The 15,482-nt window shown below is 37.2% G+C and overlaps 1 protein-coding gene across 2 annotated transcripts; it reads right to left on the bottom strand.

The window, feature by feature from the left end:
* Positions 1 to 659: 659 nt before the first annotated feature.
* Positions 660 to 6,466, bottom strand: LOC139124230 (uncharacterized). 2 transcript variants are annotated; one of them, XM_070690364.1, is made up of 7 exons: positions 6,411 to 6,466; positions 3,904 to 3,968; positions 3,150 to 3,589; positions 2,520 to 2,899; positions 2,306 to 2,337; positions 1,937 to 2,035; positions 661 to 1,475 (listed from the first exon to the last, which is right to left on the bottom strand). In XM_070690364.1, the coding sequence occupies exons 1-4, from the start codon at positions 6,413 to 6,415 to the stop codon at positions 2,843 to 2,845; spliced, it is 567 nt and encodes a 188-aa protein (XP_070546465.1). In that variant the 5' UTR covers positions 6,416 to 6,466; the 3' UTR covers positions 661 to 1,475; positions 1,937 to 2,035; positions 2,306 to 2,337; positions 2,520 to 2,842. The 2 variants fall into 2 exon arrangements, with proteins under 2 accessions (XP_070546466.1, XP_070546465.1); XM_070690365.1 differs by lacking the exon at positions 2,306 to 2,337 and having other exon boundaries at positions 660 to 1,475.
* Positions 6,467 to 15,482: the final 9,016 nt, after the last annotated feature.

The raw sequence follows: 15,482 nt of genomic DNA on the forward strand, positions 1-15,482 counted from the left end.
AAAAGATCATCAGGATCATGTTTTTTTTTTAAATACTGAATTGCAGAAAGAACATCCCTAAATAAAACTCTACGAAGATGTAATTTGCTCACTAGAAATGAAAAGAAAATGTACTACAGTACCTCTGTAACTGTTTCACTATCATCAAATAAGAATCTACTAGCTGACAGTATAGGCATTTCAGTCACGATCGCCATAGTAGCGGACGTCAAGTGTGCCCAGACTCTGAGGGAGAGGTGAACTCAATCGCACGCAAACACAATGAACACACCTCCGTATATGATATTCCAAGATGGTGTCATTTGTACAAATTAGTACCGTCGAAAACCGTACATAAAGTAAAAGTTATCCAATGTAAGGAACTGAGAGAGAGAGAGAGAGAGAGAGAGAGAGAGAGAGAGAGAGAGAGAGAGAGAGAGAGAGAGAGAGAGAGAGAGAGAGAGAGAGAGAGAGAGAGAGAGAGAGAGAGAGAGAGCATGCCTGCAGACAGACAGACAGACAGACAGACAGACAGACAGAGAGGGAAGCAAGGGAAGCGAATGTGTGCATGTTTGTGAAAGAAATCTACCGACAGACAGACAGATAAACGTGTTCAGAGTCAACTATGCGATCTACCGACCAAAAGACTATCATCAGACTGAAATCACAGACAAGCTCTTACATTTACAATGCCTAATAGTTTATTCAAAACAGAAGTGACCTTAAGTCACAAAATTTAGACCACGGTGCGGTCAAAAATTGACAGCCAATTTGTATTCGAAACAAACTCCTAAAAATCACTGTCAGAAGTCTATCCACATGTGCCGCATATCTAAGATGTGATGTTCAGAATATACAGTGAAGATTTTCCTGCTTTCGCAACATTTTACTGGAAGTTTTCAACCGACCGGTGAATCTCGAGTACGGAGTCTTTCTACAAATATTACGGTCACTAAATTTGTAACAACCTCTGTTTGACGTCATCCCTAGCACTGTTATAATTCACATTGGTCAGCATAGTGACATATGAAATATAATTTCCTTACAAATTGCCTATTTTCACATCTGAGTTATGAGTTAGACATGCAGCACAATTATAATCACTAGCGTAGGCTTAAGAATAAAACACTCGTCAAAATTCCAAAACACAAAGGAAATCTCAAGCAGAATTACCTTGGAAACACATAAAAAATTACGATGAATAATCAAAGACTCGGGAAAGGGAAAAATAAAAAGCAGTACATTTTTCAACAGATGTTAGAAAATTTATACTAACATGAATTAACTTTTTACTCAGATTCACGTTTAAAATCATTAGTCTTTGTCAAATCGCTTGCAGAGTACCAACGTTCAGAGTTAATTCTGGTGATGTATATATCAGAGCAGGTTTGGATGAAATTAAATTTCACAAGAGTCAAGATTAAGTTGCATTCATTTATCTGCATTACGGCGGCGGTAAGATGATCATTCCGTTTCCAAGGCACTTGAGTAAAACACTGTAAAGATGAAAGGAGAATACCCGTTTGTATTCGAAATCTTTCAAGAAAGTTGAATTCTTTGTAAATTAAGATAGTGATATCCTATTTAATCTCCAGTTCCCCTAGGTCAAGTATTTTGGCAGTGATCGTAACACAATAACAAAAGTAAAGTACCTTATACCAGAAGTCTCCATACATATGGATCCAAGCGATGTCCTATACTATGCACTTTCCTATCGTCACAAGAACGCTTTGATATATGGCATGCTTAAATTGTGATCTTCAGATGAATATTTCAACAAAATGTAGTTTTGCCTCAACTTTAGTTGCAGATACGTGCATCTTGTAGCGAAGCTGTGTCGACTTACTTCAACACTGTATTTCTAAAAACTCTCTTCTTTAATGATCAGCGATTCAGAGTGATTAAACGAAATAATTCATGTATAAAAAAAGGGAATAACGAGTCTTTGAATTCTTACCATCATACTGGATCAGTCTCTTCCTGGTACAACACGGCTACGACAACGCTTAGGAAAGCAGGATACCCAGTGCACTTTTCCCGACAGACGAACCAGCAGCTGCAATTCAAAATTTCACGCTTAGTTCATTCACGTCGAAACATATTGCAACCTTAATTAGATACACCTACGAAGCGTGCATTTAATAACATAATTCAGACAATTAGTGGCTATATCATAGTATGCCTACTAATTTATCGAACATTCAACATAGGCGTAAACATGGTGTCTAATGCAGGTGTATATATAAGAATTTATCGATATTGCTAGGTTCATTGAAACAAGCGAACCGTGCATTAGCAATTATAGATGACATTTAGGAATACCTACTCGTACTTCAGCGGTTGTCATTCCAGATGAAGCTTTGACAGGAAAAAGAGATAAAGAGAAATCACGCTTATTTTCAACCGATGGAAATAACAAATGTAACGTTTAGAAATTTTAGAAATTAGATCACCATGGTCAATGTGTTTGAAACAAACAAACACAAAAACAACAATAAAAAGTAAAAAATGATAAGTAAATAAATAAATAAATTTCTTACATGAGCAGTCAATTTTACTGCTGATGTCAACTGTACAACCAATGACATTGCCAGGAGCAAGCTGAGCGCAGATGTATTTGTACGAAGAGCACTGAGCCTCGTCTGCTACAACGCTAGCAGTGAGACCAGTAGTAAGCGTGGAACCGGCTGCTTTGGCAGCGACGCTAACGGGAAAAGTAACGCCAGCCCCGCAAAGGCAGCTGATTTTGTCGTCAACGATTCGTCGTCTGAGAGATAGACGTTGATTCCGGTAACGTCGACAGCGCTTGCGCCTGTGTTGATCAGTCCGATAGAGAAAGTGAAGTCCACGGCTGTAGTTGTGTCTATAGTATATGTTGCTGGAGCTGTGGACGTGAAACTTGCTGCGAGAACACCGGGTGCTGAAAGAAAGAAAGAAAGAAAAAACAGACAATCATATGACTACATAGAGTTTACAGTTCAATCCATTGCTTGTTAAGCAATCCATTGCTTGTAACGATAGACTTCAAGACATTCATAATGTTCGAACGAGATCGAAATAGGATGAATTTCTAAAAAAATTGCAGAATTAAACGTTTGATGATGATCAAATGAACTCGTTAAATGTTCACAGTATACGTGATGTGTACGTGTGTCTGTGTGCAATAGTACCTGGGCAAACCTTGCTTCCTGCATCCGTGGCAGTGGAACCAAACGGCAAGCAGCCATCATCATCTGAACTATGTTTGCAGTGCCTGTCGTAATGACTACACAGACGTGTGTGTAGGCCTCGCAGTTGGCTACATCGATTAACAAGTCTACCGTTTCTCCGGCTATGATAGTCTTGTCATCCCAGACGTCGGCGGTGACAGCCTTTGCAGGTGTATATGTTTTCTCTATGGCTGTCGATGTCGATGCTGGAGTGCTACTTTCGTACTCTCCGTTGTCAGTGAAATAGACACTAATCTTGCTTATTGTATTACCAGCACCAGTGCCACCACCGCCATCCGTGTCAGTCAACCCGAGGGTTATGCTAATTGTTTGGGCTACACCTCCAGCCGTGTAGGTAACACTACCGGCATTGGTTATCGATGTTGAAGTCACTGTTATCTCTGTTTAAAAAATGCAGAATTATAACAATGTTTGCCTTTCATTCAACTTGACTTATTGGGTCATTCTTTACGTAATCCATGTTGTCTATAAGTGGCACCAATCTTGTTCATGGGCGAAATAGTTAACTTCGAATAGTAGACAAAGTCTTGTAATTTCTGCGTTACCTACTATACTACAACTTTGATGTATGAGTGATATATCTTGCAGGAGATATAATTGAAATTTTGACGGATAACTTGGTACCGCTTAATGTTAGCAGTGTGTATATCGTTGTCATACTTGTTTTATTAGCAATTACAGATTTGAAACTTACCTTGTGCAAAGCATTCATATGGATCGCCGACCAGGAAAGCTGATACAAGAAGCGATAAAACTACCCTGGAAAGTTAAAAAGATATCTACGTTAAGCAATTATTTTAATTTTTTGTTATTAGAGAATCGCATAAGGGTTTATCTCTTGCTTTTAAAACAAGAAGAAAGCAAAATTGATATCGGTAATGACTGTCTTTACTAAATACACTCAACAACTAGAGGAGAACTTGAAGATTAAGAATATGAGTAAACCATTTCTTTACTTGAATTCATAGAATTGCCTGCTGCAAAAGCTCTCTCTATGCCGGTTATGTTCTGTTGAAACCTAACTTATGCTCGCTTTTAAAGAGTATGTCAGATTCCCATGTGCCATAAATTGCTGCTGATTGGCCTGCATGAATGTCATGCGGTATATTTATGCTAAACCAAACGATATACAATACTGTCGCTTGTCATAGATCACAATGAAAGAATATGCTAAACAATCTCACTGGTGATTTAATGACATAGTTTAATGATGTTATTTCATGTTTATACGACACAACATTTCCATTAGGGATTCAACACAAACTTGGAATGGTGATTTTGTTTTGTATTTATGCATCAGGGGTCAATAGAACCTCCAAAATATTAGAACTTTATCGTAATCTGTGCAGTTTGCCAGAAAAAAAAAATAAATGATAAGCTACGACTGCATGACACTACCTGGGTTTAGGCTGCTGAGTGACTAACGTAAGTGACTAAAACCTAAAAAGTTGTTGTTTTCCCACAGTGCATTGATATCGCGCAGATACGAGCTGGCTATGTCTGGAACACCTACAATCAGGTTCACATAACAACAGTTTACTGCTTGCTGCGCTATTACTACGAACAGGTCTAGGTAACGGCTATGACTGGAAGATATGGGAAGATATGATTGGCTGGATGGTGTTGAACTTTTACCACGTGGAAGAAATCACACAGATCCTTTGATGCACTTTATTGGATCTTATTATCTAAGTGGTACAAAGGTCTGAAGAACAACGCCCCTTCGCCGCAGCCAGCTGCCATGAAGGAGTGATTCGAACAAATTTTGACAGCGTTCATAGGTTACTAAATATATCTATACTACATGAAGATAACCAAGCTGATTAGTGATATGAAGGCGGTAGAAAGTTAAAGTCCGCGTGTTTAATCTTACGACGTCATAATAATAGTGTTCTTTTAAATTTCCGGAAATTTTATGTCTACGGGGATCAAAAGTTGCTCTGATCTGCTTTTACAACTGAATTAGTCATCCAACAAACTTGCGCTGTTAGGAATGGGCCTTGCTCATGTATAACTGTACTTGAAATTACGACAGACTAGATGTTGTCGATATTGTACATTTAAATCAACCTTTACTGGGTTTTTTTTAACTTTTATTTTGCATTGTTATGTCAACATTTTGGCAAGTTATAAGTGATGTAACGTAGCCAACTGGGGGTATAGAGTGTCTTTGTACGTACTCGCTAGGGTAGACCCTCTGGCCAGACCAGACAGCAACAGATAAGTAAAAAGATTCTAAATCTATTTTTTGCAAATACATTCTTTAATATAATTATTTTAAAAGGAAAAAATAAGTTGCGGTCACCATATCCTTTTCCATGGAAATTATATCTGAATAGGGCACCCTAAGATATGGAAAAATGCCAGACTACAATTGATTTTGATATTTTATTATATTAGTGATTTCCTACACGGCCTTAGTCTGGCAAGAGTATCTCATTTATGAAACACTCTAGGAACACTGATATTTGAGCTGAGATTTGTATTAGTTCGAGATGGCATGATGAGAGGAAAAGAAAAAACAAAGCCACTTTGTTGTCGGCTGGCACACCTTATAGTTACTATTGACACGTTTATAGAAGTTTAAAGTTTAAGTAACTTCACGCAACGAAGGTGAAAGACTTAACATTTTGTTCAAACTTTCCTTATTAACATTTTCTAGCCCGTCCTTAATTACCAAATCAAGAATAAAAATCAAGACTTATTATGCAAATTATGGTACTATCGAGAAGAATTACCGGACATCTGCCTGTATTTCAGGTTCGAAATGACCGCCATCCCAGTGTTAACTGCACGCGAAAAGCAAAATAATCTTAAAAGATAAACGGTGAACTTTTTCTTACCCCATAAAAATGAGCGTTCTCGAAATGGTATATCACACAAGAATTGAACGAGTCTGCGAGTCAGTATATCTGTTACTGAGGAGAGTTATACCTTGGAAAAGCGCGCCAATAATGTTGGGGTTCTAAGGAGCTTGCGACGTTTGATACACGAAGCATGTGAAACAATACCCAATGTAAGTGTGCAGCAGTTGTAAGATGTAAAGTGTGATAGCACTACCTTGAATTCTTATTTGAGCGAAACTATGCCCGCAAACTAACTCAAATGTCCATGCAGATACTACAAAACTTATCAAAAGCAGAAATTGTTAAAAAAGAATCCAAAATATTTGGTAGTATAGTATGTGGTTTATGGACCTACCTCATTTTGTGAAGACGGAGTGACAACGTTTACCTGGAAAGTAAAGAAAAGACAGAGCTCACAGAATATTGATATACAAAGAATTAAATCACTGATCGAAAAGTAAATCATTTATATTAATCATTATCATGATCAAAATCATAATCTATGAATATAGATCTCTGTCCTAAAAGTGATCAAAATCTCTCATCCTCTTCATCGAACTATAGATATATCATTGATTTAATATGAAAGGGTTAGTGTGAGAACGTTACGGTAATGGGAGACAAAATCAACGGCGGAAAATTCATTTGTAGATAAAATAACCGCCATTTTTTTAGGGACATTGATTTCCAGGTTGTGCATGAAACTATTCCATAGCATGGTAAAATATGTTTCATTTTAATAGGATCATTACATGTTTGGCCGATAAAACTGGTATGAGAAATTTTTACAGATTTTCTTAAAAAACTAGTCATCGTAGGTACACCTCACTTAAGATATCAGAGTAAAAGTTATTTTTCAATAAATGTTGTATAAGAAATCGCACATGGCACCAAAGTTTAAAATTATCTATTACTATCTGTAAATTACGCCACAGATTTATGACTCATATTACTTTTTGAAATTACAGTCGTATCGTTGTCTTAGTTTTAGAATATGTTAATTAATGATGAAAATGTTCTTAGAAACATTTTTGTGAGTCTTGTCGTCTTATGTGGCTTTCTGCACATTGTGGAATCCCCAAATGATTGTACCTCAATGTTACCACTTAGTAAGTAAGAGTATTGAAGCAAGATATCGTTATGTGGAGCAGTAAAGATATGATTTGAGCAACGTAGGACATCTAAGAGAGCCGGTTTTCACGAGTGTTGAAGTTTGTAATCAGGTTACTTTTGTTAATATGAAAAGCAAAGTCAAGCTCATGTCACGATTTAATCTGAACAAGACTTGATACGTCAGAATCAATTTATCTCGCTGTTCAGACTCTGCAATGTTAGGAAAGTCACTTGAAAGTACTGAAAGTTTAATTGAAATTGTAACCATTATCCGCGTCTTCAAGCTTGGCCGAGACTTAGAGCCACTTAGAAAACATCTTTCATAGCAGGTAATTCGCATATACTGTATTATGGTGATGTACATCATAGTGTAGTTTTAAGTTATATGTAAAACAATTTGTTTAGGGCAGTTTTATAGTCAAGCAATATTGTAAAGCTGTAAAAGCAAATAGCGTGAAACATTGCTATCTTATAATTAATCACTTTAAAAGCTCACCTGAAAGTTACTGTACTTGATATTTTCCGGAGTAGCTTCTGTCAGCTTCGCCCTATGAGCAAATGGTACAAACACTGCATGGAGGCATGCTTTATACACTACGCTTGACAACAACTGAGGGTGTGACTTTCTGTCATTGGTCAAAGATTAGGAACACTCGTTTCCAATTGGCTGTGTGTGCAATTAGGGATCCTGGTTGGGCTGTCTTCCAAAGCATGCTATAGTGACACGTGTCAATATTGAAGCTGTAGCGTCGCATTGTTTGGTCCATTCTTTATGAGAGTTTGTTGCTTGGCGACACCTTTCCCAATAGCGTATATATTTCAGAACAATAATTTACTCATTGTACTCCCCTACGTCATAACACATAAAAAACAAACAATCACTCATCATCACTAGCCCCTTCTCAAGTGACGTGTTTTTGTTTGCGTATCGAAACATTAAATGTTAACACTAATTGCCATCGTTACCTAGAAACCAAATGGACATATAGTTATAGTAAATGCAAACACCATATTTGTCTAATAGTTCTTCACAGAACAGTTGCCGATTTTCCTTGAAACATGAAATGACCCAGTTTTAGAATTGTCAGTACGGTTTTTAAATTAAGAAACGTTTTTCGTCATCAGTGATACTCGTCGTCTGCCGTCAATACGTCGTCGTCGATACGTCGTCTGGTTATACCAATTTAAGTACGTTTATCACTTAAGAAGTCTATTTTAATTTATTTCGAAAACGCAATGCAAACTCATCAGAATAAACACACGATAACAATATTTCACCATTCACGCGACAAAGGTTGATCATTTACTATTTGAAAGTTAAGGCCAGAGTTAAAAACACCCTTACGTCAAAACAGACGCCTTTATAATAGTGTCCTAATATAAGTGAAATAAGTATTTTCGCTTTCGAATCTAAACTTCCTACTAAATGTACCGTAGGGGACCTCTCGCTGTCCCACATTCATCCCTATCTCAGGTTGTGGAAAAGTGTGTGTTCGTGCAAATGCACGTCTTTTCCTTCAACATGAAAAAAAGGAGCTACCGTTTTATCTCGTACATTTGACAACTTTGCATCCCCATTGAAATTTACGGGGTGAAAAACCCCTATGTTTACTATCACTATAAAATGAATACCCAGGTAAAAATTTTAAGTCTCCGAGATGTATGGTTCCTGTTCCTAGCTGAACGGTAAGATGTCAGCAATACTGTCAACAACGCGAGCCTGGGAGGCTGAGAGACAAGGTGGGGAGTACACGGCAGACAGACTTCTTAAACGCATAGCGACTGTCACCCATTTGACAAGCGTCTATTAAATTTGCAATTTGCTTGCACCCCTTCTCGCTGTAGACGGACTGTACTCCGAAGCATCATTAGCCTTGTTGCCGCATAAACAAAATATATTTCTGACGAAGTAGCGCATTACCGCCTATGAAAAATAACACAGGCTTAATTGGAGGACTGAAAAAACGAACAAAGCCTAAGCAAGATAAAAATACATGAAGTGCGCTTTCAAAAATAAGGCAAATTAGAATGCGGTCTTTTCTATATGTGACGTCGCTGGGATTTTGCAATGAAGCGCACAGTGACCGCTGCGTGACTCCAGAGCAATGAATTAACCAGGGAAAGTTTACCTTCGCATTATTTGCTATGTAAAGCCTAGTTTCTATCACAACGCATTGATAGGCACTACGTGCACCGTGGCAACAGCGGCAGGCTAGAGGGAAAGTGTCCTCGAGTATTAACTAAATAAATATTTGTTTCGCCGATGTCTGCAAACCGGAGACAAGCTGAAGGAGAGGCTTTATTTTTTTTTCTTCCGTATGTGATTATCGAAAGCAAAAAATGTCACCAAACCTAGTGCTTCTGTGACCTTTTCTGAATGGCCTGTCAAAGGCATTGCGTCCCTAGAAAACACAGAGAGCTAGTGCCAGTCTTTTACACAATTGAAGTTGGCAGGCGCTTAAGGGTTACGTGCTGAGACGATGTTTTCAAATTTTTGAGTTAACAAGAAGTAAAACACGACACCACTTCAAACAACCCAACTGTGAGCACGCTTTGTTTCCGTGTGCTTTTCATGCCACAGTGTGTCGTGCCAAAAGCTTGCTTCCCACGACCACACTTTGAAACTAAAAGTCTCCCATTGCCATTTAATGACTAGAGTTTCAATGACAGGTAAACACAGTGTCTAGGCTATGATAAGCATTGACAGATACCGACAGGTGTCGTGCTGAAAATAAGTTTTTTCGGATTGAAATGTGACAAACACACGGTAGATGGAACTTCTTCAAGACAACCAGAAATTGAGTTGATGTGTTGTTATTATCCAGATGCTAAGCTAAAGTTTGCCATCCCGTAGAGATTTTAGTACCCATCCGTTTTAAAAGTAGAGTAAAGTATAGCCTTTCCTACGATGGGACTCGAAATACAGGATAGCTAGACAATGAGACATTTTATACGAAGATGTAAAGACCGACAACGACAAAATGTCAAACAAGCTAACTCTATAAACATGGTTTTTTATCCCCAAATCACAGACACGTGAGTTTCGAGACGTACGATAAAAATTGAAGAAAACAAATTAGCTATTTCCTGCATAGGTTAATTATTTTAACGTGTGATCGTTTCATGACGCGTCTGTGACGAGCAGGTGGCGCCCTTTGTTTGATTTTTAAAGAGATAAAATGTGCCAGGGATGGTATAACTGACCAACAGCCCAACATTTTTAAGCAACAGGAATCTCAATTTTATAGACAATGAAAACCAGATCACTTAAACCAGTACTAAATATCTACATAACACTTCCAGTACTTTCCACATATGAAAATGATTAACTGCGTGACCAAGGAATGACCCGTATGGCAAAATTGAAAAGCTGAAGGTGTCGTCTGTGGTGCCGTAATAATCAACATGGCATAGTACGATAGAGTGAGGACAAATCATAGATTTAAGATAAAGCTCTATCTGAACTTTCTGACCACTGAAACGGGCACTGGATGAAGATGATGGTATATACCAAAAACGCAACACTGAGCAATGTGCTGATTTGACGTTCAGTTATTTCCCGTCTGCTCTTGTCATGCAAGAGTCCGGGAGCAAACGGCAACGTCAGGACCGCATATTTTGTTCCCTGACGTCGACACATTTCTACCGCAAACTGCGCTGCTGAAGGAGCGTTCAATTATAATGGCCGAGGTGGGCCGGCAAATTCTTCCTACGCAGCAGTCAAAATAAGTGAACCCCCCTACCCATTGCACCAAACATTGATGACTCCCCTTCTAAGATGACAAAAAATTCATGACCCCCTCCACCTTGTTTCAGTAAACCTGCACATGCATGCACCTCGGATCTCTGGGGGGGTGATAGAAACCAAAACGATTCTCAGATTTATTCAAATGACCCTCCCTACAAACTCACAAGTTTTTGATGACCAAATTTCACCTTCTGACATGCTTTAATTTTGAAATTACCCCTCAAAGGGATTGGACAGATAATACGAGTGGATCACAATATTTTTGCGGAAGCATGTGTGTATAAAATTTGATATTTGGATTTAATTGATAATCAGCTGTTGATATGGTAGTCTATGAGAAAATTATGTGATACTTTTTCAATAAAAAAGTATATCTATGCATCTATAGATAATTGATAATTGACACAAAATATCGTTCACAATTTTATTATAGATTCCCATGTATAGTGGATGAACATTTTGGTGAAATTCGATACTCAAACGTTTTTGTCCACATACCAGTTGTAACAACCCTATTCTGATAAGTACAACAAGCTATACTTTTGCATATAGAGACGTTGAATAATTAACATAATTGTACTTTATTATAATAAGATCGTTAAAGGTGCATATTACGTGTACAAGAAATCTGATTTTGGAATTTCTCTGAAAATGTCCATCCACTATACATGGAAGTCTATGAGGACACTATGAATATTTTTTTCAAATACAAAAATAGGCAATCTGTGTATTTATGTACACTCGTTATTAATATTATTGTACTGGATTAGACTATGGTGGGTACAAATGAATATGTGCACAAGAAATTGGAGTTTAGAATTCCACAGAAATGTTGATATATTGATAAACGACCCCACTTCCAAATACTTATGTACTGTAAATTTCTACCTGATTTCGTAATGATTTGAATATTTGTTGATGTTCAATAAATATAAAAATGAAAACAGAATACATCACTATCACGAATATCATGCACATTACTTTGTATTTATTAATACGCTTTCTCTACATATACTTTGAATTAGCAGTATTCTTTTTTTGCGTTTTTAGATTTTCATTGCAATCAACAGGTGTCTTTCCTTAACAAATTCAAACCTTTGAGGCACCTTCTTCTTGAGTGACCTCAGGTTTGACAATATAAATTATCGTTCTTCAGGATTTTGCAGAAGATTATTGATGAGCATTATTCTCCCTGGGAGAGAACTTTCAGAGCATTGGAAACGTTTCTGAGGGGCATCTCAAACTTTGTCGACAACGTATTTAACATGCTAAATTAACCTTAAAAAGTGATGAGTCTGTTCTTGTCTTACTGTTGTTTAGAATGATCTGTATCTTAAAGAGTGAAAAATTGGCATGATGTATAGATACATGATGCTTACTCGTGTGGATAGTGTCAAGAGTCACATAATTTAGTGTTGTTTATGTCATCAAAAAAATCCTTATGGTGATCACCCAAGCAGTCGGTAGCCTTGGATACCACTCGGTTAAAGTTGGAAGTACTGCTGTAATCTGCAACTGGTATAGCATGGTACATACGACATCATTAATAATGTAATCTTGAATATTATAGCTATATGTATTCAAGTACAAGGCGGGAAGAAATGTATCTCGTGACCTAAGTATGCATTATATACGCGAACTACTTTAAGAAGGTTTAGAGCCCGTCTGTTATTTCGTTACCATATCACTGGAGTAGTAGTTACGGACATTATAACTTTCATCTGTTGGGAATGATCAGTACATAATTACAATCTTGGTCAAATACTGGCTTATGGTATAGCATCGCACGTTTAAAAGTGGTCACAAAAATTCCCTGTAAAAAAGAAAATTCCCTCTAAAATTTCTTGAAAACTAGTTTTTGACCTTTTACGTCATAGTAGAAATGTGTCTAGGAGTTTACATGGGATGATGTTTTCTTCGATTCTTGATAAAATTGATACAATTATCAATATTTTTCTGATGGAATTTGCAACAATTTTCTATTTGTTTCCTTCATTTTTCGAATTTGTTTCATTCGTGACAAGTGACTCGTATGATTAATCTATTTGAAGGAATACGAATAGTCGGAGAAGGAGAAAAAGAGACAAGAGGAGATATACAAAAATATAGACAGTTGGTCAGACGGATAGCGCACAGACAGACAGACAGATAGACAATTAAAACACACACATACTATGAGAAACAAACACTATTGCAGAAATAGTATGGCAAAAATATATGGAGCGAGCGACGAAGAGAGACGGACAAGAAAAGAGAAAGACAAAGAACTGTAAAGGAAGGGACATCATTGAAATGTACACCAATGTCGACATAAAGGCAAGGTATGTTTAATTTTGAAGGAAAGAGAACCAAGTGTGTCTAGGGGATAGCACTGACAAAGACTACAAGCACTGGTTCTGAGTGTTTCGTACAGTGGCAAGTCAGGTCCATCAATATTGTGCTTTGAATAAATCTCAAATAATCGTCTTAGCCTTGTGGAGCACCTTATATTTTATGGCATACTTATCAATCGAATGATTCGTCAGCCTTTATTTCATTGGCTTAGATCTGTAACCTTCGAGAAATCCAAGGCATAGCAGTGTCTTTCCATCAACTATAAAATTATGACACAGCGAGGCTGCCGTGAATTACTGTACAATTGAACAGAGTTAAAAATTGCCTGAAACACATTGTCAGAGCATCAGAGCATGTTGCTAAAATAATTCAAATTGTAATTTCCATGCTAAAATATGAGCCACACATACTTTTTAATTTTTAGTCAGGAATTAATGTGGATATTGAGTTAACATTTTCAAAAACTTGATCTTGTGTAAAATAGCCTGTGTTATGTTCGCGCCATGTTAAAGTAGTAAGTCACTTTGAGTGAACAGGGCCGTTCAGATGAATGGCCAATTTTGATAATATGAGGGGAAACCTTGTTTGTCTGCATTTTTGTGTGGTTTAATCACCTGTAAATTGATTTTCAAAATTAGCAATTTGTTATATGATTCTATGTCGAAAGAAAGAACAGTAAAAGGCTTATAGTCAGTTCATAAGAGAAAATTCAACATCACAAATATATGTCTACATTGCATGTTACAGGCTGCATTTTGCCGCAATCTTTACTTCCTTTCTGGCCACTGCTGTCGTCTCTTTCTGACGAAGCGTTAAATCAAGAAAATATATTTTATGCGAATGATTAAACAGGCCAACACTTTCCCGTACTTCTATTAATATGCACTGTGAATGTCTAATTGATCTCTTAAAGAATTGAATATTTGTTAAGGTTCAACATACGGACAATTTAGGCACTTTTCTTTCTATTTATAAATACACTTTCCCGAAATATGGCAAGACGATGCTGAAACAGTATTATTTTAGCGTATTTAGATTTTCATTGCAATCAAGGCCGCTCCAATTCTTAACAAAATCCATCCTTTCAGTCAGCGTTTTCTTAATAAACCTCAAGTTTGTGTCAATATAACTTATCGCTGTTCAGGATGTGTCATCAAAAACACGTGTTGTGATCGTAATTTCACCAAACAGTCGGTAGCCTTGTCTACCACTCGGTTAAAGTTGAAAGTACTGCCGTAACCTGCACCAAGTATTGCAAAGTCACCTTACACACTACAACACTTATGGCGTAATCTGGAAATAGTGCAAGGAGGCAAGACATGAGTCGCCACCTGATAAGGCAATATTTCTTGCACGAATTTGGTTTAAAACGTGTCGGTTCTCTCTTATTCATATCAAGAAGTAGTGGTGACGAAAATTGAAATACGCTTAATCAGTTTAGAGTGATCTGCTCTTAATTACAAGCTTGGTCAAATACTGGCCTTTCAAATAGAATCACACCTTTAAAAGTAGCCACAAAAAGAAAATTCCCAATACTGTAATATATAAACAATGCAGTTTTTGACCTTTCGTCAAGGACTTCACATGGACTGATATTTTCCTCTATTCTTGATAAAAATTAATACGATTATCAATTTTACTCCAATGGTATTCGCTACACTTTTTTCTATTTGTACGTTCCAACAAATGACTCGTATGATTAATCAATATAAAGGAATACGAATAGTCGAAAAAGAGACAAACGGGGATACACATACATATAGTCAGTCAGAAAGACACCGGACAAAAAGACATATTGACTGACTGACTGACAGACAAACAGACAATTAAAACACACTTATGCCGCTCTAATTTTTAACAAACTCAAACATTTAAGTCGCATTTTCCTTGAGTGGCCTCGGGTTTGTGACATTATAACTTATCGTTCTTAAGGATTTGGCTGGACATTATTGATGAGCCTTATCCACCCTGGGCGAGTACTTTTGGAACATGAAAAACATATCTGATTGGCATCTCCAACACCAACAATCAGATAAACCATTTAGAGTGAGCCTGTTCTTGCCGAACAGGTGGTCAGAATGAGCTGTACCGTAAAGAGTAAAGAACTGACATGATGTATAGGGACACGATGCATACTCGTGCAGAAAGTGTCAAAGGTCACAGCATTTATTGTTGTTTATGTCATGAGAGACTCTTGGCGTTATCGTAATTTCACCAAACTGTCAGTTGCCT

This window comes from Ptychodera flava (genome assembly GCF_041260155.1).
Source record: "Ptychodera flava strain L36383 chromosome 23 unlocalized genomic scaffold, AS_Pfla_20210202 Scaffold_23__1_contigs__length_28996876_pilon, whole genome shotgun sequence".
NCBI lineage: Eukaryota > Metazoa > Hemichordata > Enteropneusta > Ptychoderidae > Ptychodera > Ptychodera flava.

What these genes read in the sequence shown, in the direction of transcription:
- LOC139124230 (XM_070690365.1), bottom strand. An exon ending in ATATGAATGCTTTGCACAAG is followed by an intron (nt 3,590 to 3,903) that starts GTAAGTTTCAAA and finishes TTTTTTAAACAG; the next exon opens with AGATAACAGTGACTTCAACA. An exon ending in AGGAAGCAAGGTTTGCCCAG is followed by an intron (nt 2,900 to 3,149) that starts GTACTATTGCAC and finishes TCTTTCTTTCAG; the next exon opens with CACCCGGTGTTCTCGCAGCA.